This window comes from Ambystoma mexicanum, chromosome 2p, assembly GCF_040938575.1.
Source record: "Ambystoma mexicanum isolate Mex_15411 chromosome 2p, UKY_AmexF1_1, whole genome shotgun sequence".
NCBI lineage: Eukaryota > Metazoa > Chordata > Amphibia > Caudata > Ambystomatidae > Ambystoma > Ambystoma mexicanum.
Genome location: NC_090923.1, coordinates 178,517,992 through 178,543,373, shown reverse-complemented (window position 1 = coordinate 178,543,373; position 25,382 = coordinate 178,517,992). Strand labels below are relative to the sequence as shown.

The 25,382-nt window shown below is 47.1% G+C and overlaps 1 protein-coding gene across 2 annotated transcripts in view; it reads left to right on the top strand.

The window, feature by feature from the left end:
• Positions 1-19,758, top strand: part of TATDN2 (TatD DNase domain containing 2) — an 887,958-nt gene extending 868,200 nt beyond the window's left edge. For both annotated transcript variants that reach the window (XM_069643017.1, XM_069643019.1), the window contains one exon: positions 19,524-19,758. In XM_069643017.1, the coding sequence (XP_069499118.1) occupies positions 19,524-19,664 (141 nt within the window). In that variant the 3' untranslated portion in view covers positions 19,665-19,758. The remainder of the gene's footprint in view (positions 1-19,523) is intronic.
• The last annotated feature ends 5,624 nt before the right edge of the window (positions 19,759-25,382 follow it).

Below are 25,382 nucleotides of genomic sequence, written 5' to 3'. Positions count from 1 at the left end.
AATACTCCTGGCTCCGTGGGAACTTGTCGCAACTCAGAAACATGGTGGTCCATCTCGATCCCAACACTAGCAACAAAAGGTTCCTTTAGAGAATGCCGTGCTGGCTCCTGTCACATTGAATGGCTATGGGTTCCAAGGAATAGGATACCCAACAGGATGCTGATGCACCTGGTCCTGAATGTACTCTGGGATCTTTGGAGGGAAAGGGCAGATACAATATGTTTGTCATTGTGTCGCTCCCCCTTGAGTGCCTTTTGGGCCCCACCGATCAGGAACCGGTTTCCCAGAGAGCAGGGCAGCTGTGGGACAATGGAAAATTCAGTCCAGTACAGCAATTGCAGGCCCTTTTTATATTCCTATATTTGCAGCTAAAGGGGATCCTGACTGATAAATGTTGAGGTAATAACTTGGCTAGAGACCTTACCCTTTTTGAACAGATTATGCTTAGTAGAAATTCGGTAAGGGATCTGAGCTCGAAACTATCAGTCTTATTAGTTGCATCAGTGATAATGCAACGATCCATCACGTCCAAGCGGGGTTTGAGCACAGTGGATCAGTGCTTCAGATTGTATTTTATTATAATGAAATATGATTTATGTGTTAATTATTGATCTGAAAACCGCCTTTGACTTTGTACAAAGACTTTTGCCCTGGGATAGATTAAAGAATCTGGCGTCCACCCCCACACCAAATCCCCTGCTAAACGCCGTCATTAGTTTATTTACAGATAACGTTAAAGTATGTTGCCGTTTATCTAGTAAAACTACTAGGCCATTTCTGGTGCAGAGGGGAGTACGACAAAGATGTGTCTTTGCACCAAATCTCCAGCGCTTATTTATTAATGCAGTAATAGACCAGGTAACAGCGGCTGAAACAGATGTGCCATCTCTGGACCATGAACCTATCCCAATGCCCCTCTTTGCCTACGGTGCCATACTTATTTCGAAAACCGCCATAGGCCTAACAAGCTACTTAGTATTTTCATCAACTTTTGTAAAGATAATGGCAGGAAGATACATTTGAATAAAACTAAATCTATGGGATTTAGTGCAATGAGGAGAAAGATTCCCAAGTTGGAGGGTGTGCCTATAGAGCAGGTTTCTAGCTACGAATACATGGGTGTAAGGTTTGACAGCAAGGGATTGTGGGTCAAATGGAGAAATCGTTACTCATGTTGCAGCGTTTGTGTAATGCCCTAGGGTGATTCTCATGGTAAAGGTGCAGGTCTTCTTCCTCGATGGTTTACAAAGCTCTGGCTTGCTCTTCATCCTTTGGTGCCGAATTTTGGGGCCACCAGAACACAGTGAAATTGGCAATCATCACTCAGTAAGGATGTGATGGTATCAAACAGTGAAGACAGACACAAGTGATCACAGTTAAAGGGTGTTTATTGAGCTTCAAAGGGTTGGATGAACGCCTATCCAACCCTAAATCCAAGGATGGGTGCAAGCTACAACCATCAAAGTAAAAATAACAAAGTCCTAGATTCTTGTCAAAATAAAAAGGGCCTATACTAATAAACCTATTGCCAATCCTTACTTATAAATACAAATTGTGTGGGAAAATTATGTATGCAAAAGAGTGTTCAGAAAATAATAGGTCAGAATGACTGAGTAAATGTGTTCCCTTCCCTATGGTTTTCAGCCCGGATAAAGGGGGCACACTTAAGCTTCGAACAAACTCTGGCTTCTGTGACTCAAAGATGCAGTTCAGGACATAGGTTAGGGCTTTCTGCAACAGTCTTTTCCCCGAAAATAGTCTCTTGTTTGCAGGATGCCTGGACACATACAATACAAAGTTCATTCTCTTCTTCAGATTTTTTCAAAGTTCACAAGTTTTTAAGGATTCACGGTTTCCAATGGGTCTCCCTCAGCCAGGCTCGGTCTGCGAGTCTCCCTGAACTGTGCTCCGATCCTCTCAAACACTAGTTCCCAATAGGTCTCCCTCAGCTGGGCTCGGACCTCTCGTTCACAATTGGTCTCCCTCGATCGGGCTCGGACCATGGATCTCTGTCGTCTGGGCTCGTATCCTCTTGATATAGATCTCCCTCATTCGGGCTCGGATCCTCTTGATATCAATTCGTTCTCAAGCTTAAAGCTAAACTGCTGATGAATGTTTGGTCGCTTCTTTCATCACACGCGTTTAACAATATTCGTTGCAGCGCTCATTATAAAATGTTGCTGCTTGCAACCTTCATTTCAACACAGACCGGTCTTGCATCGGTCTCCCCAACTCACCGCCTGTGTTGATCTTTCTTGTGCATCTTTGTTCTTGGAGCCAAGGACGATACCACAGTGGCTGCTGCTCCTCCTCCCCGCCTTGGTCAGTTACTCAGGAGGACCTTAGTTATCACTGACACACAATGCAGGATTCTAAGGTCTGGATTCCTGGCCTTGCGCTTTCTGCCTTGATGGTTTCTTGAAAGTATCGGGTTGTTGCCAAAAGTTCAAGGGCAATTCCCTTCTTACCAACCCTTCTTGGTTTTCCTGTCTTTCTCCCCTTGTTCAGCTGCTGACTTGCAACTGCTTTACCTTTTGTGTGCTTTGCCTCGCTCAGACTGTGCTTTCGTGCTCCAACTTTTATCGGGGGGGGGGGGGTGTTATGGATGTCAAGTTGTCAAGTGTGAGTGATTGTCAGTAATTGCCTGATCACAGTAGCGGGACATGTCAGATACACTGCTCGGTTGTGAGTCTGTTTTCTCCCTGAACGGGCTGTCTGAAAGTGCTGGAAAATGGAAAGTGGCAGGGGGTAAAGTTCCTACATGTATCCTACCTGGTAGGATGGGGTAAAGGTGCTGCAGGGGGAGGGATACCACATCTCGCCATACGGTGTCCCACTCCTGAAGACCCCTCACCCAGGTGATCCTCCCACGCTGTTCCACACCCAGGAACTGGATCCAAAAGCAATGGCCGTGTTCTGGCCACCTGGATGGCTGATCCCCAGGGACTAGCAGCTAAAACACCTTCTGGTTTCTCACAACTCTGAATACTGCACTCAAATTAGGACACAATCTGAAAAGTGTCACTTATGATTTAAATATCAAACCAGTCATGTATTGGTTGTGACTGTGGTCCTCCCTTGTTTAAATAAATATAGTGGTGAAATGCTCAATATCCTCTCTCAGGATGGGAGCCCTAGGCTACCTTTGTGTAGACATGTTAAGATGACTTAAAAAACGTGGAACATTTTTACCTTTGGGTCAACGTAACTAGCATTTAATCAATGAACTAAGATCCTAGTAAAATAAAAGCATATACTAACAGATTAGTCTTGGATCTGCTCTAGGATTGTGAAGTCATTGCTACTGAGAGAATACTAGTTGTGCAAATATGCCTTTGGGTTTGAGTACCCTGGACTTGATTAAGCTAGGATATGCAAGATCCTTTTAAATCAAGTTTCGGTTTGGTACCTTAACCCTAGAAGTGCTCAGAAAGAAATAGAGTCTGATTTGTGCGCTTCGTGTTTATTGGAGAAAGACGCTCTGATTCACTTTGTTTATATGTCCGTTTTATAGAGGTCTAAGATCTTATCACCTGAAACCCTAGTTAAATCGGCATTCGATCAGAACTGAAGCTATGAACTTTTGTAAGTCAACTTCAAACATTGCAGTGACTAGCAGTTGCAAATATTATCCATCGAGCTTGGGTTCGCAGAAGCACTAAAAAAGCCTCTATAACATTTTAGAAATGTAGTCTGTTGTTCCTTAACTTTAATTTTACATGAGTGTATATTGTATTGATGTGTCTATAAATTATTAGATTTTAAGGGAATATGTTGTGTTGCTGAAAGACTTATGTTGAATAAAGTGTAATGATGAAATTGAAACTTAATCAAGCATTTGTCACTGTACCGCAGAGCCTGTCGAAACCCTTCGAGCTAGGAAGCAGTGTAGCAAGGACATAGGTGACGACAAGGGAGAGAAGCTGTAGGCCAAAGTGTGGTTTTCAGTTTAGCAGGCCTCAGTAGTGCTGCAATATAGGCACAATGTTTTTACGTTGCTGCACAGGTTGCAGCTCTCTCCAGCAAGGTTGGCCAGAATGTACTCAGACGTCAGGCCCTATTGCTGGAAGGGGTTTGGCTCTCTGGGCTCACATTGGCACATGTGGTGGTCCTGTTCCCTTAATCAGGCGTATTGGAGTGAGGTCCTGTCCTGGATCTTCCAAATGGATTGAAGAGACTTGGCCCTAGAGCCCCTTGGCATTTTGTTTGAGTTGGGTAGGGATGGAAACCGAATCCTTGCACACATGTGATAAAAGAAACGGGCTGTAATATCTTATTTGGAATGTTTTTTTTTTTTATATCTAAATTTCTGAGGCTTGTGGAATCTGCTTAGATCACATGCTGTGCATAGACCGACATCTAGTGGAAGCTGCGGAATATTACAATCTTTTTCGAAACTCGAAAAGGGACGTCGACGGGGTGTGCCAGTAATACTATCCCTAGTGTGTCGTCCACTGTAACCATGATCCTTCACGCATCGAGGTCCCTTAGATTGTTTTTTTTCCACCATTCTAGAAGGACGCTTGTAGCGGAGTTCCTCTATCGGCTTATAGCCATTTACTATTATCAAATTACTGATAGTTTCTTCTTACTAGCCTTTATATCACTGACTATCCAAACACCAGACGCCGGTGAAGGACAAGAAAGACGACCGTCGAAAGACTCCCGCGATGGATCTGTTTCGGACTTGGAAGGCCGCTACGGGCTTCTGCCCACACAGTAGGGAGAGAGCGGGTGGAAGTCATTTTAGAAAGTGTATGCCCCTTTCCTTACTCTACATTCGCCTAGCTGCCATGTCATTCCGTATGGACAAGACACCCTTCAAATTTTGCCCCAAGTGCAATAGGAAATTTCCATGGGTCGATAAACACCTTGTGTGTGTAACCTGTCTCCCCCGCGAGACCACGTCGAGCATTCTTGTCAAGAGTGCAGACTCTTCAAGCCCAGGACTTTGAAGGACCTATCTACTAAACGCTGGGCCCACTACGTCAGGCAGCTCGAGACCATGGAAGTAGAGAGTGTTTTCAGCGACGGCAGCAATGCTGCAGTATCCTACGACAGGGTTACTCCGGTTACCCAAGCGCTGGCCCCCAGCCCCAGAATACAGGCCGGCGTCCTTGTTATGGGGACAACACCCGGCAGCGGAAGCGCTGTCACTTCATCCTCCACTAAACACACAACCCACGTTCGATACTCGACAAGCATGTCGAGCAGACGGCAGTGCACAACGTCTAGGGAGAGATTTGTTGAATCTCGGTACTCTGGGCACTCTCGATCGAGATGGCCACATGACAGGTCCCGGCCGTCGAAGGACGGTACAGATATTGCGTGAAAAACTCCCACTGGGGGCCAATCATCCACGGTCGAGGCTCCGGTTCAGCCCGCACCCGAAAATTCAAAGTTCTGCGTCGATTCAGGTACAAGACCCCATACGGTCGGGATTGGCCCACTTAGTTAAGAAACACGCTTCAGGGGGCCAGGGTAAAGAGAGTCCAAGAAAAAGTCCTCTAAGACCCCTCATAGGAAGAAATCTCAGGATGTTAGCCCCACTCATAAGAATAAAGAACCTGTATCTCATGATTCGGTCTTCCACCCTGAAAAAGAAGGCGTCTCCTTCTACATTACTTCCTCCCACAAATGAAGATTTAGGGCTCCCTTCTCAGCCATTGGTCATCCCTAGTTCCAGGGATGTCATATCACAAAAATGCCAGGGGTAGCGGAAGTGAGATCACATGACCCTTGACCTCTGACATCACAGGAAGTGATGTCATTTGACCCCACTCCGAAGTGACATTGCGGGAAGCATCACATAGCATTGTTTCTGAGTACACTAGGAAAAATATGGTTACAATATCACTAAAGTGTTATACATTTCATACAAGAGTGGATTACCATATGCATCGTTAATATCAGTGCATATAGTCCCATTTCACAGAATCACTGTGAATGCAAACAAGACGTCCAAGGCCAAACGATAATGTGTTGTTATATAGCACTTACGCTTAAGCGCTTCATATAGAACAAATATACATACAATACCACCCAACCTGTGTTGGTACTCATTTATCATCCTCAGTAGCATGAAAGGCTGTGCTGGCCTTGCTGGGAGCCAGACCTGCAACCTGCAGATCCACACACACATTACAACAGCCATCGCTCAACCCACTGAGCTATTTTACCGGCTATAGCCATCAGAAAACCAGCCGCTCCAGAAACAGAACCACATGCTGCTGGCCCCAGCAAATCAGCCGGAAGGTAAAGAACATTTGAATTTTCTTTAGCATTATTTTTTCAGGAGTAGCAAGGGAGACCTTAGGGCTCACAGTTAAATGATGCCCATGCCTAGTTCTGCCCAATGGTTGGGTGAGGATATAGACATGAGGATGTCCTTCATGGCCAACTTCTATGAAAAGGACTGTAACTATTTCAAGAGCTTCTGCAACACCCCATTCCCCCCCTTTCTCTCCCTTTTAGGCACCCTGTGGGTCGCAGATCCCTGCTCAACCCCCTGCTGAGAGGTCTTGCCATGAGAATCCAGTGCAAGGCACAGTCATTGACCTCTATGACCCAGACGCCGATCGATTCAAGAGGCAGCAGACCCTTATTACGGGGATGATGCAGCAGACCCTTAACACTGGGATGATGAGGACCCTGAGGTTGACCCCGAGACAAATATGTATGTCATGGACTCTCTTGTTAATCAGGATGCCCCCCCTCCTCCCACTGGTCATGTGATCACCCATTGGCAATCAACCACTGCTAAATTAAGTGATCGTCAAGGCGGCAGAGCATTTTCAGATAGCTACTCAATGTGAACAAGATAAAGATTTTGTAGATGAAATCTTAGGAGATAAGAAGGTTGTTACTCAGTTTATCCCTCTCCTCAAGTCCATTCAGCGAAGAATACAGCCATCGCTGGAGACCCCCAATCTTACGTGGGCAGTGAACCCCTGCATAGAGAAACTGTTTAGACCTGCCCCTTCTGAACCGATTTATATCAGAGGGCAACTGAAGCCTGATTCATTAGTTGTTGCTACAATAAGGAAAAGGGCTGGTACTCCCGTAGCTTCCTCTGAGGCCCGCCCTGAAAAGGAAAGCAAGAGACTTTACACAATGATCAGAAAGGTGGCCTTCTCCGTGGCATTCCAGACTAGGATTGCTTACAATTATACCCTGTTGGACAGCTACAACTGCCACAAATGGGATGAGGTCTCGGCCTTACTATCATCGGCCCCCGAACAACTTAAGTTGCAGCTTGCCCAGGTGGCTGCAGAAGGCAGGGCAGTGTGAAGCTGCTTATTAAAAACCAATCTTGACGCTGCGGGGGTCAACGCAGGCAGGATAATAGCAGAAGGGACAATTATCACGCATCATGCTTGGTTGCGTCAATCGTGTTTTAAACCAGAGACGCAAGCTGATGCCCGTTGAGGCCAATGTGCTCTTTGGCAAGGCTGTCGAGGACACCTTAAAGACGGCCAAAGAAGAATACGTTCTCCAGCATGGGGTCTGGCATGGATTCACATGCTCATGAATATTCCCCGTCGTCAGGCTGGGAATCCTCGGTAAAGAAAAAACCAGTATCAGTTTCGTTTCTGATCTGTCTTTCGTAGTAATAACCAATCACTGGTCTCTGCGTCATACTGACCACAGCCAATGACTGCCCTCTACCTAAGCAGCGCCTCTGGCAGCCATCTTCAGATTTTTACCGCACGTTCATGTGTTGGGATCCTCGTGCTATTGCTCTCGAGCGTTAGTGCTATTTTTCGCGCTTTTTCACAAAAAACTTCAATCTTTCGGTCAAAAGAGCCTCAAGCTCCACCGATCCTACATCCGATCAACGGGGACCCGTGTCGGATTCATCTGTGCCCCTCAAGGGTGAAGATTTCGTCGAGCTACGCTTCGGAGGACTCCAGAAGCTTCTCAGGGCCGGTCTCGGAGATGGCCCAGGAGAAGGGAAGCTCGACGCCCGGAAAGCTGTTCAGGGTCTGCCCTGGATGCCAGCTGCAGAACGTCTTCAAGGAGGACGAGCACTCTTTCTGCCTTTACTGCCTTCATGAGGACAAGACGCACGTGGAGAAGGACTGTGCGTTTTGCGGCAACATGTCGGAACGGACCATGAAGGACCGCCATCAACGTCTCGCCAACTGGCTGGAGGGTAAGAGCCCGTCTGGCGAGAAGAAGAAGAAATCCGAGCGGTCTTCTAAGACCTTTGAGGGCGCCCCGGCGACGGGGGCCCAACATAAGGCCAAGCACCGCGAGTCCGCTGGCACCGGGAGCGCCGAACGGTCGGGCTCTACGGGCGCCAGGCAGGGCGCACCCTCCCCGGCACCATCAACCACGAGCCAACGCTCTGGGTCGGGTAAGAGGAAGGCCGAGCACCCGGCGAAGCTCCTGGAGAGGCCCCGGTCGAGCTCTAAGGCAGAGGAGGAGCGTGGCAGTGCCCCCTCCCTCAAGGATAAGGCGGTGAGCGCACCTAAGGTGGTGAAGGCCTTGATCCATCCGACCAAGCCCTCTATCGAAACGGTCGCGGCGGCCCTGGCTCAGCCTGTGGTGGCTACACCAGTGGTGGCGACCTCAGGGCCCAGAATCTCCCTGCCTCCGCGGAGGGAGTCTTCCTTTGTGCCCATCGATAGGACCCCCGTGAAACCCTCCGTGGGGAAGAAGAAGGGGGGGCAGGGCGTCGTCGTAGATTCGGCCTCAACCTCAGAAGAGGAGTTGATCGAGGTCTTAAGCCACGGCCTAGGCGTGGAAGAAGGCCAGCCCGTCGGAATGGACCCCGACGCAGGTGACGACGACGACATCGTCGAGGATACCGACGGGGCCCCTGCTCGCCCGTCGGATTCCCCTCTGCCAGCGCCGCAAGACAACTCGGCGGCCATTTTGTTGGCCATACAGTCCTTATGCTCCGAGATAAGGACGAGGCTACCGTTACCGACGGAGGAACCTCTCCCGTCGGGGGATCCAGAACCGGGATCTTCTGGTGTTCCCCCCACCAAGAAAAGAAGGATCCATCCACCACCTCCTTTTCAACCGTCGCGCCCCGTCCAGCCCTCCTCCCCGTCCACCCGAGGGGATGATACGGGGACTGACACGGCAGCGACGGGTACGGATGACGAGGCATACGACGAGGATTTTCCGTCGTCGCCTCCCACCAGGGCTTCTCCGCCCGACGAGATCGGATCTTTCCACTCCATGATCTCCAGGGCTTCCGAGCTTTTCCAACTCTGCCCTGAGGAGAAGAAAAAGGAAGGCTTCCTTTGTCAGCGGCGCGAGGCCAAGAGGAAGACGGTCCTCGCAGTGCCTCTGTTGGACGACATTTGGGATGAGGGCCTTTCCCTCCTCAAGAACCCTTCCACGACGCCAGCTAGAAGAGACCGGTACCAGAAAAAGTACCGGGTCCCGGACACGGCCCCCCTATGCCTCCGGGCGCAGCCGTCGTCTCCGCGGCAGCCAGGAAGAAAGCGGGGGGGTGCGGCCTCCACATCAACTTCCCCGCCGCACGGCGAGGGAAAGAAATTGGATGCTATGGGACGTAGAGTCATCTCGTCGGCAGCGACGACGATTAAAGCGGCCAACGCCTTGGCTATCGTGGCCCGCTACGACAGGGAGCTCTGGTACAAGATAGCTCCCCTGCTGGATTTTCTGCCGGACGACAAGAGGGCGGAGGCCCTTGAGATCCTGCAGGAAGGTGAGGTGGCGTCGGACCACGCCATCACCGTGGCGACGGACATCGCCGACACTGGGTTCCGCCAGCTGGGCAACGGCGTTTGCTTCGACGTCGTGGATGGCTCAAAGCTACAGACTTTCGGCAGGACGTCCAGACCAGAGTCCTGGACATGCCCTTCGACGGGAACAACCTGTTTGGGAAGACAGTGGACGATTCCCTTCAGGCCATCAAGGCGGATACTGAGACGGCCAGGGCCCTTGGAGTCCTGCAGCAACGACGAACGCCCTTTCGGAGCGGCGGAGGCAAGGGCGCCTCCAAAGGTTCCGGCGGCGGTTTCGCTTCCTACCGTCAAGCGGCCCGCTCGTCGTCGCAAGAGGCCTACAGAGGACGAGGCAAGTCTAGCGGACCCCGCCGTCGTCGCCAAGGAGGTCAAGGCGGCAAGGCCGCGTCCAAGCAGGATTGAACCGGCCGTGGGGTCGGGCCCCCACCGAAGCACCCCGGTGGGAGGCCGGCTGGCGGGCTTCGTCAGCGTGTGGGAGTCCATCTCCACCGACCGTTGGGTGCTGGACGCCCTGGCCCGGGGCCACGCGCTCGAGTTTCAAAGAAGGTGCCCGCGCGTCCCCCCCGTGGCCAGGAAAGAACTTCACGTCCCTCAACTTCTCCTGGAGGTAAAGGCGATGCTCAGAAAGGGCGCCATCGAACTCGTCCCAAAGAGGCTTCGGGGCTCCGGAGTCTACTCGCGATACTTCCTCGTGAAGAAGAAGACGGGAGGATGGCGCCCCATCCTAGACCTGCGACGTCTGAACAAGTTCATCAAGGCGCAGAAGTTCCGGATGGTCACCCTCCAGCACGTCCTGGGTCGGCTGGAGGAAGGAGACTTCCTATCGTCGTTGGATTTGGAGGATGCCTACTTCCACATTCCCATCCTAAAGGGGCACCGAAAATTCCTCAGATTCGTGGTCCAAGGGCGTCATTACCAGTTCAAAGCCCTCCCCTTCGGACTACGGTCGGCACCCAGGGTATTCACCAAGTGCCTCGCACCGGTGGCGGCGCAGCTGCGCCGCGAGGGGATTCACGTCTACCCCTACCTGGACGACTGGCTCATCCGCGCCAAGACGAGGGAGCTCGCCGTGGTCCACACGGCAAGGACCGTCCAACTCCTCACGGACCTGGGATTCTCCGTGAACTACGCCAAATCCCACCTGGTGCCCGCGCAAGTCGCACTGTTTCTGGGAGCGAGGCTCGACACAGTGTCCCTTCTGGCCTCCCCGTCGGAGGAGAGGACCAGGACCATCTTGGGCAAGGTGCAACGGATGTTGGTGGCCGACGCGGCCAAGGTGAGGTCCATCAAGTCCCTCCTCGGGATGATGTCTTCCTGCATCTACCTCATTCCCATGTGCAGGCTCCGGATGCGCCCGTTGCAAGAATTCCTGGATGCGCGCTGGATCCAGACGACGGGCAGCTTCGAGGAAAGGATCAAGCTTGACGAGAGTTTCCGACGAGCGATACGGTGGTGGGGCACCCGCGCGCATCTGACGGCGGGCATGGACTTCCAGACCCCAGCCCACCAGGAGACTGTGACCACGGATGCCTCCCTGGAAGGGTGGGGAGCGCACACCGAAAATCTGCACGCAAGGGGACTCTGGCTCCCGACGGAGAAGTCCCTGCATATCAACGTCCTGGAGCTCCGTGCAGTGTTTTGGGCCCTCAGGTCCTTCCTTCCGTCCCTCAAGGGCAAGGTGGTGAGGATCTTCACCGACAACACCACCACCATGTTTTACATCAGCAAACAGGGCGGAACCAGGTCCCCAGCGCTGTCCAAGGAGGCGCAGGACCTGTGGCATTGGGCCGTCGCCCAAGGGATTTTTCTGGTACCGTTTCATCTGGCAGGGATAAAAAACACCATCGCCGACTCACTCAGCAGGGAGCTGCGCTCGTGCCACGAGTGGAAACTACGGCAGGATCTGGTGGATCGCCTCTTCCGACGGTGGGGCACACCCCAGATCGACCTGTTCGCGACGGCAACGAACACCAAGTGCCGGAGGTTCGCCAGCAGGTTTCCCCAGACGAGGAGCATGGGCGATGCTTTCTCGTTCCCCTGGGAGGGCCTGTTCCTCTACGCGTTCCCTCCCTTGCCTCTGCTAATCCGGCTCGTCAACCAGCTCAAGAGGTCACGGTGCAGGATGATCCTCGTCGCACCTGCGTGGCCGAGGCAGATATGGTTCCCGGACCTTCTGGACTTGTCAGCGTCCCCGCCGATCAAGCTGCCGGCGGACGCGGATCTACTCTCCAGGGAAGGAGGCGCCATCCTCCACCACGACCCGAAGTCGCTGAACTTGCAGGCCTGGCTCCTGCAGCGCTAGAGTTTGGAGGATACGACATACCGGCCGATTGCAGAGAGGTTCTTGCAAAGGCCAGGGCGTCCTCGACTCTTAAATGCTACGGACACAAATGGAAGAGGTTCTCTGTCTGGTGCCACGCACAGAAGATTAACCCTCTACGGATTACGGCTCCCCAAGTACTGCCGTACCTGCTGACGCTGGCCAAAGCTGGTCTGGCACACGCGTCCATCAAGATTCATCTTGTTGCGATCTCCCGATACACCAGAACCACGGGGCGGACGTCCTTGTGGTCTCATCGTCTGGTGAAAGAGTTCATGAAGGGACTGTTCAGATCGTTCCCGCCGGTGAAGGCTCCGGCCCCGGCGTGGGAGCTCAACGTGGTGCTGACCAAGCTCATGGGACCTCCGTTCGAGCCTCTGCACTCGGCCCCGTTGAAGTTTCTATCGTGGAAAACAGCTTTTCTTGTGGCCATCACCTCCGCACGACGAGTGGGAGAGATCCAGGCCCTTTCCTGCAAGGCCCCGTACTTGACTTTCCACGACACGAGGGTAGTGCTCAGGACGCACCCCTCCTTCATGCCCAAGGTGCCGTCGGACTTCCATCTCAACGAACCCTTGGTGTTGCCTGTGTTCTTCCCGTCGCCTTCGTCGCCGGCTGAGAGGACTTTGCACTCGCTGGATGTGGCTAGAGCGCTGAAGTTCTACGTAGACCGCACGAAGTGTTTTCGGAAGACGTCACAACTCTTTGTGAACTTTGGACCTGTCAATCAGGGGAAGGCTCTCTCGAAGGCTTCCATTTCCAGATGGCTCTCCGGCTGTATCATGTACTGTCATCGGTTGGCAAACCGACCGCTGCCTGGCCGTCCGAGAGCCCATTCCACCAGAGCGATCGCAGCTACCACGGCGTTCCTATCTGGTGTGCCCCTGCTGGACATATGCAGGGCTGCTACGTGGAGGTCGACGCACACCTTCACGAAATTCTACTGCGTCGACCGGGATTCCAGGGAGGAGTCCAGGGTCGGCCAAGCAGTGCTGCGCAACCTGTTCGCCTGAGGTGAGCCTGGTGAGGAGGTAAGATGCTTAATGTTGAGTTTATGTGATGCTTAATGTTGAGCCTTTGCCACCTCCCGTGGTTGTGCATGTGTGTACTGCTATGTATTCTTTATTCATGAGCATGTGAATCCATGCCAGACCCCATGCTGGAGAAGGAACAAGTTACTTACCTGTAACTGTTGTTCTCCAGCATGGGTCTGGCATGGATTCACATGCGAACCCTCCCGCCTACCCCTCTGCGGCTCTTCACTTGGTCATACTGCCACTTCACGTGCTTCCAAATCTGAAGATGGCTGCCAGAGGCGGTGCTTAGGTAGAGGGCAATCATTGGCTGTGGTCAGTATGACGCAGAGACCAGTGATTGGTTATTACTACAAAAGACAGATCAGAAACGAAACTGATACTGGTTTTTTCTTTACCGAGGATTCCCAGCCTGACGACGGGGAATATTCATGAGCATGTGAATCCATGCCAGACCCATGCTGGAGAACAACAGTTACAGGTAAGTAACTTGTTCCTTACTCTCAAGTCATTGGGCCAACTGACCAATAAACCTACTGGCCAGAGGAGAAACAGGACTTTTCGTCCCTCACACAGCCAACATACACAGAGGGGTTCCACCTATAACCAGAGCCAAGGTACTGCCTGGGGAAACCATCAGGGTCAGTCCTCCCAGAATTAGCCTGGAGGAGCGTGCAGATCCCGCGGTCGCGGTATGGGCAACTCCTCCCAAAGTGGCACCTCACTCTCCGCTCCAGGTGCCCTCCCATGCCTCACCAGTAGGAGGGCGCATGTCCAGCTTAACCCACGCATGGGAGGAAATCACCACAGACAGATGGGTGCTGTCCACCGTAGCATGCGGATATGGTATAGAGCTCCTCGAGCAACCCCGGAACTATACCCCACGACAAAAGGCTGATTCCAAGGAACACCAGTGCATCCTCCTCGAGGAAATTGCCACGTTTCTACTAAAGGATGCCATCAAAGTCGTCCCGGCCAACCAGGTAAACAAGGGTATTTATTCAACTTACGTCCTTGTGCCAAAGAAAGATCTAACAATGCGCCCAGTATACGATTTGCGCACTGCAAACAAATATGTCAAGCCACAAAAGTTCTGCATGACTACGCTACAAGAGGTAATCCCTCTACTAAAAAAGGGGGATTGCAGGGCAATACTGGATATGAAAGATGCATATTTTCATTTTTCAATGTTCCCAGCCCACAGAAGAGTCTTGCGTTTTAAGATAGCGAACCAGCACTACCAAATCAAAGTGCTACCCTTCGGAATAGCATCTGCTCCATGGGTTTTCAGGAAGGTACTGGCAGTGGTGGCAGCACACCTGCGCAGGGAGGCAATCCCAGTGTGCCCTTATCTGGACGACTGGCTGATTACAGGGGAGTCTGCTCTAATTTGCAGGCAAAACATTCACAGAACTATCAACCTACTCTTCCAATTGGGCTTTTCCATCAACGAGAAAAAATCCAGCCTAGTGCCAAGCACAACCAAGCAGTTCCTAGGAGCTGTCATGAACACACAAGAGGGGGAAAGAGTCCAAAACATGTTACTGCAATTACCACATTATCAGGCCGGCCGCCAGATAAATGTGCGTAAAGCAATGCGTTTGCTAGCCATAATAGCATCTTGCATTTACCTGGTACCTCACGCGTGCCTGCACCCATGCAGGAGCGGTTGGCAAAACAGTGGTCTCAGGCGAGTGGTCAGTGGGACGATCTAGTGATCGTTTCACCTATGCTAGTACAAAATCTTTGCTGGTGGACAAGAGAAAATCTGTTGAAGGGGAAACCCTTCTACAATCTCGAAGTAGAAGCAATTGTCACGACGGACGCCTCACTTGCTAGGTGGGGGGTTCATTACCTTCACCACACAGCTCAGGGTCTGTGGTCTCATGCGGCAGCACAGAACCATATCAATCTACTAGACCTACTGGCAGTATCGTTCAAGTCTCACCTAGAAAAGCAATCTGTGCAGGTCTAAGACATTCTCCAAATCTGTCCAGGTTTGCGCAACAAATTTGCAAATGGGCACTTAAACTGAAAATATTTCTATCGTCACAGCACGTTTCCAGGGGAACTCTACTCTCTCGCAGACTCATTGAGCAGAGATCCACTACCAGAAGAACACGAGTGGCAACTACACGCAGGGGTCGTAGAACACCTCTTCCCTCAATGGGGTTTCCCCACAATAGACTTGTTTGCTACAAGCGAAAACAGGCAATGCCCAGACTTTGCGTCCAGGTTCCCCCACCCAGGCTCCAAGGGGGAACACCCTATAGATGAACTGGTCAGGGAAATTTGCTTACGATTCCCCCCCCCCCCCCCAACACCTCTGAGGAAGGTGGTGAAAAAGAGCCACAAAACACAGGTGACGCTCATCCTAGTTGCTCCTATGTGGGCAAGACAACCCTGGTATCGACATCTGCGATGTGTGATCCCTCAAACTCTTGTGCCCGTACAATCTGCTCACTCAGCACGGGGGACTAACAGTGCACCCTCACTCAATGAACTTGGCAGCATGGCTCCTGAAGTCAGTGTTCGGACATCTTAATCTGCCACAGAGATGTATGGATATCTTGAAAGAATCAAGAAAGCCGAAGAGTAGGCACTGTTGTTTTGACAAGTGGAGGAGATTTGTAATTTGGTGCCAGTCTAAACCCCATAGAATGTACTCCTTCCCACATTCTAACTTACATGCTCCACTTTCTAGATGCAGGGTTAGTATTCAACTCTTTAATGGTCCACCTGGCGGCTTTGTCCGCCTATACCACTTCGCACAATAAAGTCTCATGGTGGAAGCTACCTGTCATCAAAGCATTCATGGAGGGAGTAAAGAGACCCCACCCTCCAATTTCAAACCCGCCGCCAGGATGGGATCTCAATGTTATATTTGCTAAGCTCATGGGGACCCCCTTTCGAGCCAATGCACAAGTCTAGTCTCAAACACCTGATTTAAAGAACTGCCTTCTTGGTGGCTATCACTTCCATAAGAAGAGTTAGTGAAATACAAGCATTGTCAGTGCAGAATCCTTTCTTGTACACAAAGACGAGCTGGTTTTACGTACTCACCCTAGCTTCTCCTCTTCCCCTCCAGCCCCCCAAGTTCATCTCTAAATTTCACGTAAACCATAATACCAGTCTATTAAGCTATCGGCTTTCTTTCAGGATCTCACCAGCTCAGCTGAGGTAAAACTCCACCCACTAGATGTGAGGGCAGTCCTCTATGTAGACAAGGCCAGACCGCTAAGAAAGATCCATATAACCAGGCCGAAAAGGTGACAGCATTTCAAAGAATGCCTTCTCCAGGTGGATAGACAGAGGTATACAATTATGCTATTCCCTATAAAACAAGAGACTGCCTTTTACGCCCAGAGCTCACTCCACAAGGAGCACAGGAGCCACTCTGGCTTTCATTGCAAATGTCCCTCTAGACAGCATTTGCAAAGCAGCCACAAGGAGCTCAATACACACTTTCACTCAGCATTACTGCATTGACACTCATTCCAAGACAGAAACACAGGTGGGACAAGCGGTTCGAAGACCTCTGTTCGCCCAGGAACCTTCTCATATCCCACCACCTTCTTCTAACACTGCTCGCTAATCTATGCACAGCATGTGGTCTAAGCAGATTCCACAAGCCTCAGAAGGGATACATTACTCACCGTATTTGTATTTCTTATGCTTGTATCTGCTTATATTCACATGTGGCCCACCCTTCCTCCCCTTGGAGAGAAGACTCGTGGATGCTTATGATTTTGTCTGATACGTATCTTGGCTACAACTGTACTTGCGCTACACTTCATGCTACCTCATGTCAGAAATATAACAATCTGAGAGACCTCGACTCGTGACGGATCATGGGTTCAGTGGACGTCACACTAGGGATAGTATTACTGGGACGCCCTGTCGACTTCGCTTTTCGAGTTTCGAAAACAACTGTAATACTCCACGGCTTCCACTAGATGTCGGCCTATGCACAGCATGTGAATCTAAGCAGATACAAACATCAGAAATACGATTACAGTGAGTAATGTGTCCCATATGCCCGACTGGACTTGTGTTGGAGGGTACGTTCAATATCAGTCCGTTCACTTTGGACCATAAGTGGACCTTGACACACTCTGTTCTGTGGGGTACTAATTACAATGGGTGTACTCAGAAGTGGGGCAGGGTGTCGGGGAGGGGAAAGTATAAAGGTGGAGGATTGTTAATGTTGAATGCACCGGCCACCAGTGCTTAGAGGTGTTTCGCGCCTAGAAACACTTGTGTACAGGTGCATTATAAATGACTTACTGTGTTGCTTGCTCCTACGCCGACCATCTGGATACTCCGATATGATTAACAGTTATGTTTATACACAGAGTGCGACGCAGACGTATTTGAAACAGTGCTTCCCCTTTGATGTACCACTTGGAGTAGCGCGGTTTAAGTGATTGAAATGCCGGGCCATTGCCTACGTTTTTAGTCATAGGTGCCGCTGTGCGTTAAAACAAGTTGTTTACCCCTGATGAAGATTTGAATATTGGTCATTCAGACGTCTTCGAATCCAGTGCCAACTTGGAGAATTGAGACCTGAGGCTTCTCAGTACATACCACACTAGTTGGGTTGGCAATTCCCAAAAATGTTGTGTGCCTTTTTGTGTGCCACCTTTCATAAATTGAAACGGAGCTCTATGAGGCACAGTGCATGCCGAGTTGTTAAGCAGTTTAAGCAACTGTTTGTTTATGCACACAAGTATGTGTCATGACTCTGTAAAGCTCAGTTCCATGTTTAAACACAACAGTTGGGAATATGAAATTCTGTGAGTAATTTTTGCAGTTGCGAGTATGATGCATGGTCATGGGAGTGTGGATATGAGTAAACTGCAGAATGGCTGTTTTGAGTTTCTTTTTATGGATTCTGTTTTGTAATTGACCATTTTTATTATATTTGTATAGCATTCATTAAAGCTGTTTACACCACAAACAAAAACTTTCTGAGCTTCAATTGTGTGGATTCAAGCCAATTTTCGAATTATTTGAATCCATCCCACGTGTTGAATCCCCTTTTGTGTGTTGAATGCAGAGGTATTCCCAGTTTAATACGGGGCAAAACATCCAGGAAGAGATAGACGAAATATGTCCTTTTTATATATCTATTGTGAGGAATGGTAGTTCCTCTGATTTCTATGCTATATTTTGAAAAGCAATCAAATATATTTTGGGGAAAAAGAGCCACACCTTAGCCATGTTCTCTGTTGATAACCGTGACAACGTCATCGGGCATGCAGACATTTGAAGCAATGGCATGTAATAGTGCTATCCCACAAATTCATATTTTGATTAGTCTTTTCTCAATTTAACACCCTTAGCACCCGCACAGGAAACTATACTGCTGCTAAGAGGTGAGGGAGGAGCGGGAGGGGAAGGATGCGCAGGGGAAAGGGGTGCTTGCCAGCAGCAATCGGGTTGCTCCTAACCCAGGCTCATACCGGTGAATACAGCCTGTGTTCTGATCATCCTGATTGGCTAGCAACCCCTTCCAGGACTGTAATGAGAAAAAAAAACACAACTTACCTTTAGCTTATGCTACACCACTGTCCAATCCTCCTAAACTATTTTTCATATAAATATACATAATAAAGTTAACACCACATCATCAACTTCTAATATACAAATATACAATCAGAATCACATTTCTCGAAACAATATTCCTACATCTTTTACTTACAAAAAATAAATTTCTATAAAAAAAAGATCTCCATCTCATTTTTACATTTGATAATTCAACTCTTTTACTGGTAAGTCATGTCTTAAGAATCGAGAAACCATTCAAAACATTGCAGATTTATACCTGTCTCTTTCCCAAAAATGACATTGCTCTACCTCCTTTTATACCCCTCATATCCACTCTTTAAACTAATCAAACATTAAACCATCCTAAAATCAACTTTTCAAATGTATGTACAAATCTGACTTCGAGAACCATGCTGAAAAGAACACTGAATCGAGCAGCGTTTTTTCAGATCACGTGAACCTCATCCAATCAACACAAAACGCAATGTATTCATTGCAAACTGAACAGTCAGTCCTCCTGTCATTTAATACGTGTATTTAACGATAACCATTTGTTTCCAGATAATGATGGATGAATGTTCATACATGGTTGACTGTTTACAAGATCCTATTTTTAAGAATATGGGTAGCACAGAGAAGGAGGACACTGACATTATATTTGGCCCACCAGGCTTGTTCCGTCTGGGTAGCCTTTTACAATTTATTCTGATTGTAGACACCTGGAAAAATAAATGCTGTATAAGGAAAACCTTTCTTTGCAGCCTTGTAATCTCTTGCATGTTTTGTAATGTTTAATCCCATGCCGACATCAATTTGAGCATGCCCAGTTTGTATACGTTGTACCCTTTTGAACTTTTCAGTATTTAGTTTGTGTACATTCTTTTTTTTCAGGTTCATAAGAGAGTTTGTCAGTTTGCGCACCCAGGACACGCAATACACACAGTTAATGAGATAGCGAGAATAAAAGAGCTTCCTCCAACCTCTGTGATGGCTGTTGTGCGGCAGAACACCAACCAGTTGTATAACTTGTAACAGTTCAAGGGGAAATTGTATAAATGGATGAGGGTGCGGGGAGACTGTTTTGAAATTGTTAAATATTGTTTATTAAAACATGTTTATTTTATAACCCTTTTCTGACTTTATACGTTCATGAACCTGAAAAGAATTGTATTTATATTTCTGTATGTGTGCATTTTCTTAAATAATCACTTTTTCCACATGTCCATTCTCTAATCAGTGTCTCCAGGTAAGTGTTTGTTAAAGTGGGCGTTCTTCCAAAAATAAAAGGGATATTTCTTCCTATTCGTATTTTATGTTCCCCATATTTCTCAACCAACCCTTTTGTCTATCGGTTTTATTTTATCCTTTTTTTGTCAGCATTTATTTATTCAGTTTGTCCTCTGGTTTGTAAACATTGAATTACCTGAATCAGGAGTTGAATTCCGAAAAGCGGAATTACACACTGCCTGCAGATCACCAGAGCAACAAAGATGTACAATGAAAGGTTGTAATTTTTCTTTTCACTAATTACATTTCTCTAGTAATCCTGTCACACCGGTTGCAGTTTGAGCAATTCTAGTAGAACTACATCCAGTATTGGTTGTATTATTAAGGTAAGATAAGTAGTCTTATATAACACACTTGCGCCAGTAATGTTTACATCGCTGCGCATGGCTTTGAAAGAAAATCATGTGGTGGATGTTAGTCGCATAGCGGGAAATGCAGATTCGGAAACCCTGTATGGTTGATGGATACTTTTCCAGTACCCATTGCTTGTGTGTCAATATGAAAAATGTATTTTGTGATGGGTATGCATGGGCGTAAGTTAGTTGTAAGTCAGCTCTGGGTTGCCAAGCATTGATTCAGAGAGTAGGTGTTGACTGAGGGTGGGCAGTGGTCTGTTGAGCACACAGGCCATGGTGGGTCTTCTGAAGGTAGTGAGGGTGAAAGAATGTTAGTAAAGGATGTGGTTAGTGAGTGGAGGGGCTGGGTATTGTCACTTCCTGGCATTTAGTTGTAGACTTAATCTAGAGATTCCAGTCCAGTTCAGTGTCTCGCAGCCGGGGTCCATAAAACCGGCTGACTATCCCATAAATGGTAGTGTAGAGAGAGAGTCGGGGGTTCTAAGAGGATTCTGTTTGAAGAACCAAGAGAATATTTAATTGATGTATTAATATTCCATTTAGCACCTATTCATATTAAGCAGTGTTGAACTGGGTGTTAATGCTCCTCAGTATCGGGAGGAATGGTATATACACTCACTATATGACATTTATGCATGGCATGCTGGACCCCTTGTCTTATTAATGTCGTGAGTATTTTCCTGAACATAAGATTGTTCACTTCCCAACAAAGATGTATGGGGTTTGAGTTTCGTGGCTCCCACATCACATATTTCTTTTTTAATTCATGTAGTGGACCAAAAAATTAGAGCTATATAGTCCAGTCCTTTTTTTTTTTTTTTTTTTTTTGGGGGGGCTTTGTGGTAGAGGTCAAAGAATGAACGTTTATATACAAAGTGCCACAAAAACAGTTACCCGCCTACACACGTGCTAGGTGTGTTAGGTTGCCATCTTTCCTGTCAATAAATCTATACGGGCAGGAAAATAGAGATATACATATTTTAATTCATAAATACAAAACTCAAAAAAATCTTTGTTAAAAAAGACAAAACACATTGTTAACAAATGGTGTTACATAAAAACAATCAGCAAAAGTCCCTTATTTGGATCAACAAAAACCATTTTTCTAAACTAAACACAACCGTTTTATTGTGATGGGGTTGTGAAGTTAGTAAGGGTTTGAGGTAAATGTTTTACTGTTGCATATATCCTCGACTTATAATATGCTTGTCCTTGGCTCTGTCGACATAGAAAAATGTGTTTCTGGGTCCTGGCAGCGGTGATTAAGAAAGAGTCAGTAGCCAAACTAATATGCTATAGGACGTTTGCCGGACCCGTCTTCAGGACGTTGTATGATGACACCAGGGAATGGCTGTTGAAGTATGGCCCGTCAATTGATAGCCTTCACTTTTAAACAGTCTAAAAAACCAAAACGAAAAAACGTGTTGGTAACATAATAAAACACAAATTGGGAGTGTTGTATCTCTATTGGTGTGCACATGCAACCATTTCCACTAACCTTTTAATTGCTTTAAGGACTTGTGGGGCTTCGTGTAGAATAAGATTTAGGGGCGGTTTTCAATTTCCCGTAATGTCGATCCTCAGTCGTCAAACTGGAAGAACAAGTGAGCCATACGTGCTTATATTAAGTTTTTCAGCTGACAATTTATGTACATTCAAAACAACTCAATTCATATTATGAAATCTTTAACCATTTTAATAAATAACATTATTACAGAGGTCAAGGCTCTGTGTTTTAAGAAAACGGACAAGCCCAAGTGTGGGAGTAACCCACAAGATTGTTTATTATCATCTCAAACTCGTGTAAAACCAGACCGCTAGTATCGGGATTTGTTATTTATTTAACTTAACCCTGATTGTTTCAGCTTAAAACAGCATATCCTTTTTAACAATTCTAACCCCCTATGACTTTTAAGTACCTGTGAGTGAGAAAGAAGGTGCTCTCACGTTGTTTATGGAAACTGAAGATTCCGAATTCTGCATGTGTTTGCCTCGCGGTGTGGCAATTGCCCAGTCTGTAGATATAAAGTCTTAGATCAGCGACCTAGAATTGTTTACCAAAAAAAAAACCCTAGGCATGATCTGCATAAATGTTTTTTCTTGCGTGGACCACCGCGCGCTCACCTCTACAATCTTGTTTGTTCTTGCCCTCGTCTACGCGCTCAGTTCTGAGTATGCCGGCGTCAACCCACAGCTGCCGGGTCTAATTGTAGTTTTATATATCAACTAGACCTTTGTGCTGTGGAGGCAACAAGGAACATTGCGCCCGCCATATTGAAATGGAAAATGGCATCCACAACTCGGAGCTCATATATGATGCATCTGATCTTCTAGATAAAGTAAGATATAATATCCGAAACGTGGATATGGCGTGATTGTTACTGCCCGTTGCTGCACATCTATTAATTCTGACATATGGGTACCTCCAATATACAGCCCATATGTTTTTAATTATTTAAGTTATTTTTATTTTAAACATGGATATTTCATAAATCATCGCTGGTTCTTATTTTTCCAGTCTCCTTTTATGCCAAAAAGATGGAAGTTCGGTAGGTCTGCTAACCGCATTGATTGCGACATCCCTGCGGCAACATAGATGGTGTAACTCGAGTGTACTGCAGGGTGGGGAGAGTGCAAGTGTCCGGATCAATTTAACCAATAAAATGGATTCAAATTAAGAACCAGACCTGAATCTTGCTAAAATGGATCTACTACCTTGATACTGTTAAGGCCGGTCTCAATGTTGGGATCGAATGGAGTTTGTTCCTCCACAAATGATTTTTTATTTTGATTAAATATCTCTCTCGTGAATCATCAACCAGCATTCAGCACCTCACCCAATTGACATAATATAGAGTGATGCCATATAAGCTAGACCACAAGGATTTTTTAACTGAATACACGGTGTAGGCATAATGACATCTTTTTCAACCATCGTCCTGTCCAGTCCAGCAAGATTCAGGTCTGGTTCTTAATTTGAATCCATTTTATTGGTTAAATTGATCCGGACACTTGCACTCTCCCCACCCTGCAGTACACTCGAGTTACAACATGTATGTTGCCCTGGGGATGTTACAACCAATGCGGTTAGCAGACCTACCGCACTTCCATCTTTTTGGCATAAAAGGAGACTGGAAAAATAAGAACCAGCGATGATTTATGAAATATCCATGTTTAAAATAAAAATAACTTAAATAATTAAAAACATATGGGCTGTACATTGGAGGTACCCATATGTCAGAATTAGTAGATGTACAGCAATGGGCAGTAACAATCACGCCATATCCACGTTTTGGATATTATAACTCGCTTTATCTGGAAGATCAGATGCATCATATATGAGCTCTGAGTTGCGGACGCCATTTTCCATTTCAAGACGGCGGGCGCAATGATCCTTGTTGCCTCCACAGCACAAAGGTCTAGTTGATATATAAAACTACAATTAGATCCGGCAGCTGTGGGCTGACGCCGGCATACTCAGAACTGAGCACGTAGAACAAACAATATCGTAGAGGTGAGCGTGCGGTAGTCCGCGCAAGAGAAAACAATTATGCAGATCATGCCTAGGGTTTTTTTTTTGGTAAAAAATTCTAGGTCGCTAATCTAAGAATGTATATCCACAGACTAGGCAATTGCCACACCGCGAGGCAAACACATGCAGAATATGGAATCTTCTGTTGCCATAAACAACCTGAGAGCACCTTCTTTCTTACTCACATGTACTTAGTTATCTAACTAAAAGTCATTGGGGTTAGAATTGTTAAACAGGATATGCTATTTTAAGCTGAAACAATCAGGGTTAAGGTAAATAAATAACAAATCCCGATACTAACTGTCAGGTTTTACGTGAGATTGAGATGATAATAAACAATCTTGTGGGTTACGCCCACACTTGGGCTTGTCCCCTTTTCTTAAAAAACACAGAGCCTTGACCGCTGTAATGATGTTATTTATTAACAATGGTTAAAGATTTTATAATATGAATTGAGTCGTTTTGAATGTAAATGAATTGTCAGCCGAAAAACTGTTAATATAAGCACTTATGGCTCACTTGTTCTTCCAGTTTGACGACTGTGAGGATTGAGATTACGGGCAATTGAAAACCGCCCCCAAATCTTATTCTACACAAAGCCCCACACGTCCTTAAAGCAATTAAGTTTACTGGAAATGGTTGCATGTGCACACCAATAGAGATACAACACTCCCAATTTGGGTTTTATTATGTTACCAACACGTTTTTTCATTTTGCTTTTTTAGACTGTTTAAAAGTGAAGGCTATCAATTGACGGGACATTCTTCGACAGCCATTCCCTGGTGTCATCATACAACGTCCTGAAGACGGGTCCAGCAAAAGTCCTATAGCACATTAGTTTGGCTATAGACTGTCTTTCTTAATCACCGCTGCCAGGACCCAGAAACACATTTTTCTATGTCGACAGAGCCAAGGACAAGCATATATAGGATATATGCAACAGTAAAACATTTACCTCACACCCTTACTAACTTCACGACCCCATCGCAATAAGACTGTTGTGTTTAGTTTAGAAAAATGGTTTTTGTTGGTCCAAATAAGTGACTTTTGCTGATTTGTTTTTATGCAACACCATTTGTTAACTGTGTTTTGTCTTTTTTAACAACATTTTTTTTGAGTGTTTTGTATTTATGAATTAAAATATGTATATCTCTATTTTCCTGCCTGTATAGATTTATTGACTTGAAAGATGGCACTTTTTGCAACCTAACACACCTAGCACGTGTGTAGGCGGGTAGCTGTTTTTGTTGGCACTTTGTATATACATGTTTTTTAATGAATGACCAGGAATAGTGCAGCATTGCTGATACCTACTGTTCGAGTAGTAGTGTAGTGGTGGATCTTCATAAAGAAGGTGCAGGGACTCCTACCACGGTAAGAGATGTGCCATGTACAAGGTTTTGAAATTAATTTTCTTCACAGCCAGTGGAGAATACATAGTGCTGGCTTGATATGTTAGAATCTATTAGTTCCGAGTAGTAGTTTTTTTGTTGTTGTTGTAGTTTCCTCATCAGGTAGTCGGAGATAGAGGCGGTTCGTATAGTCTAATCTGAATAGCACTACTGAAATCACGGC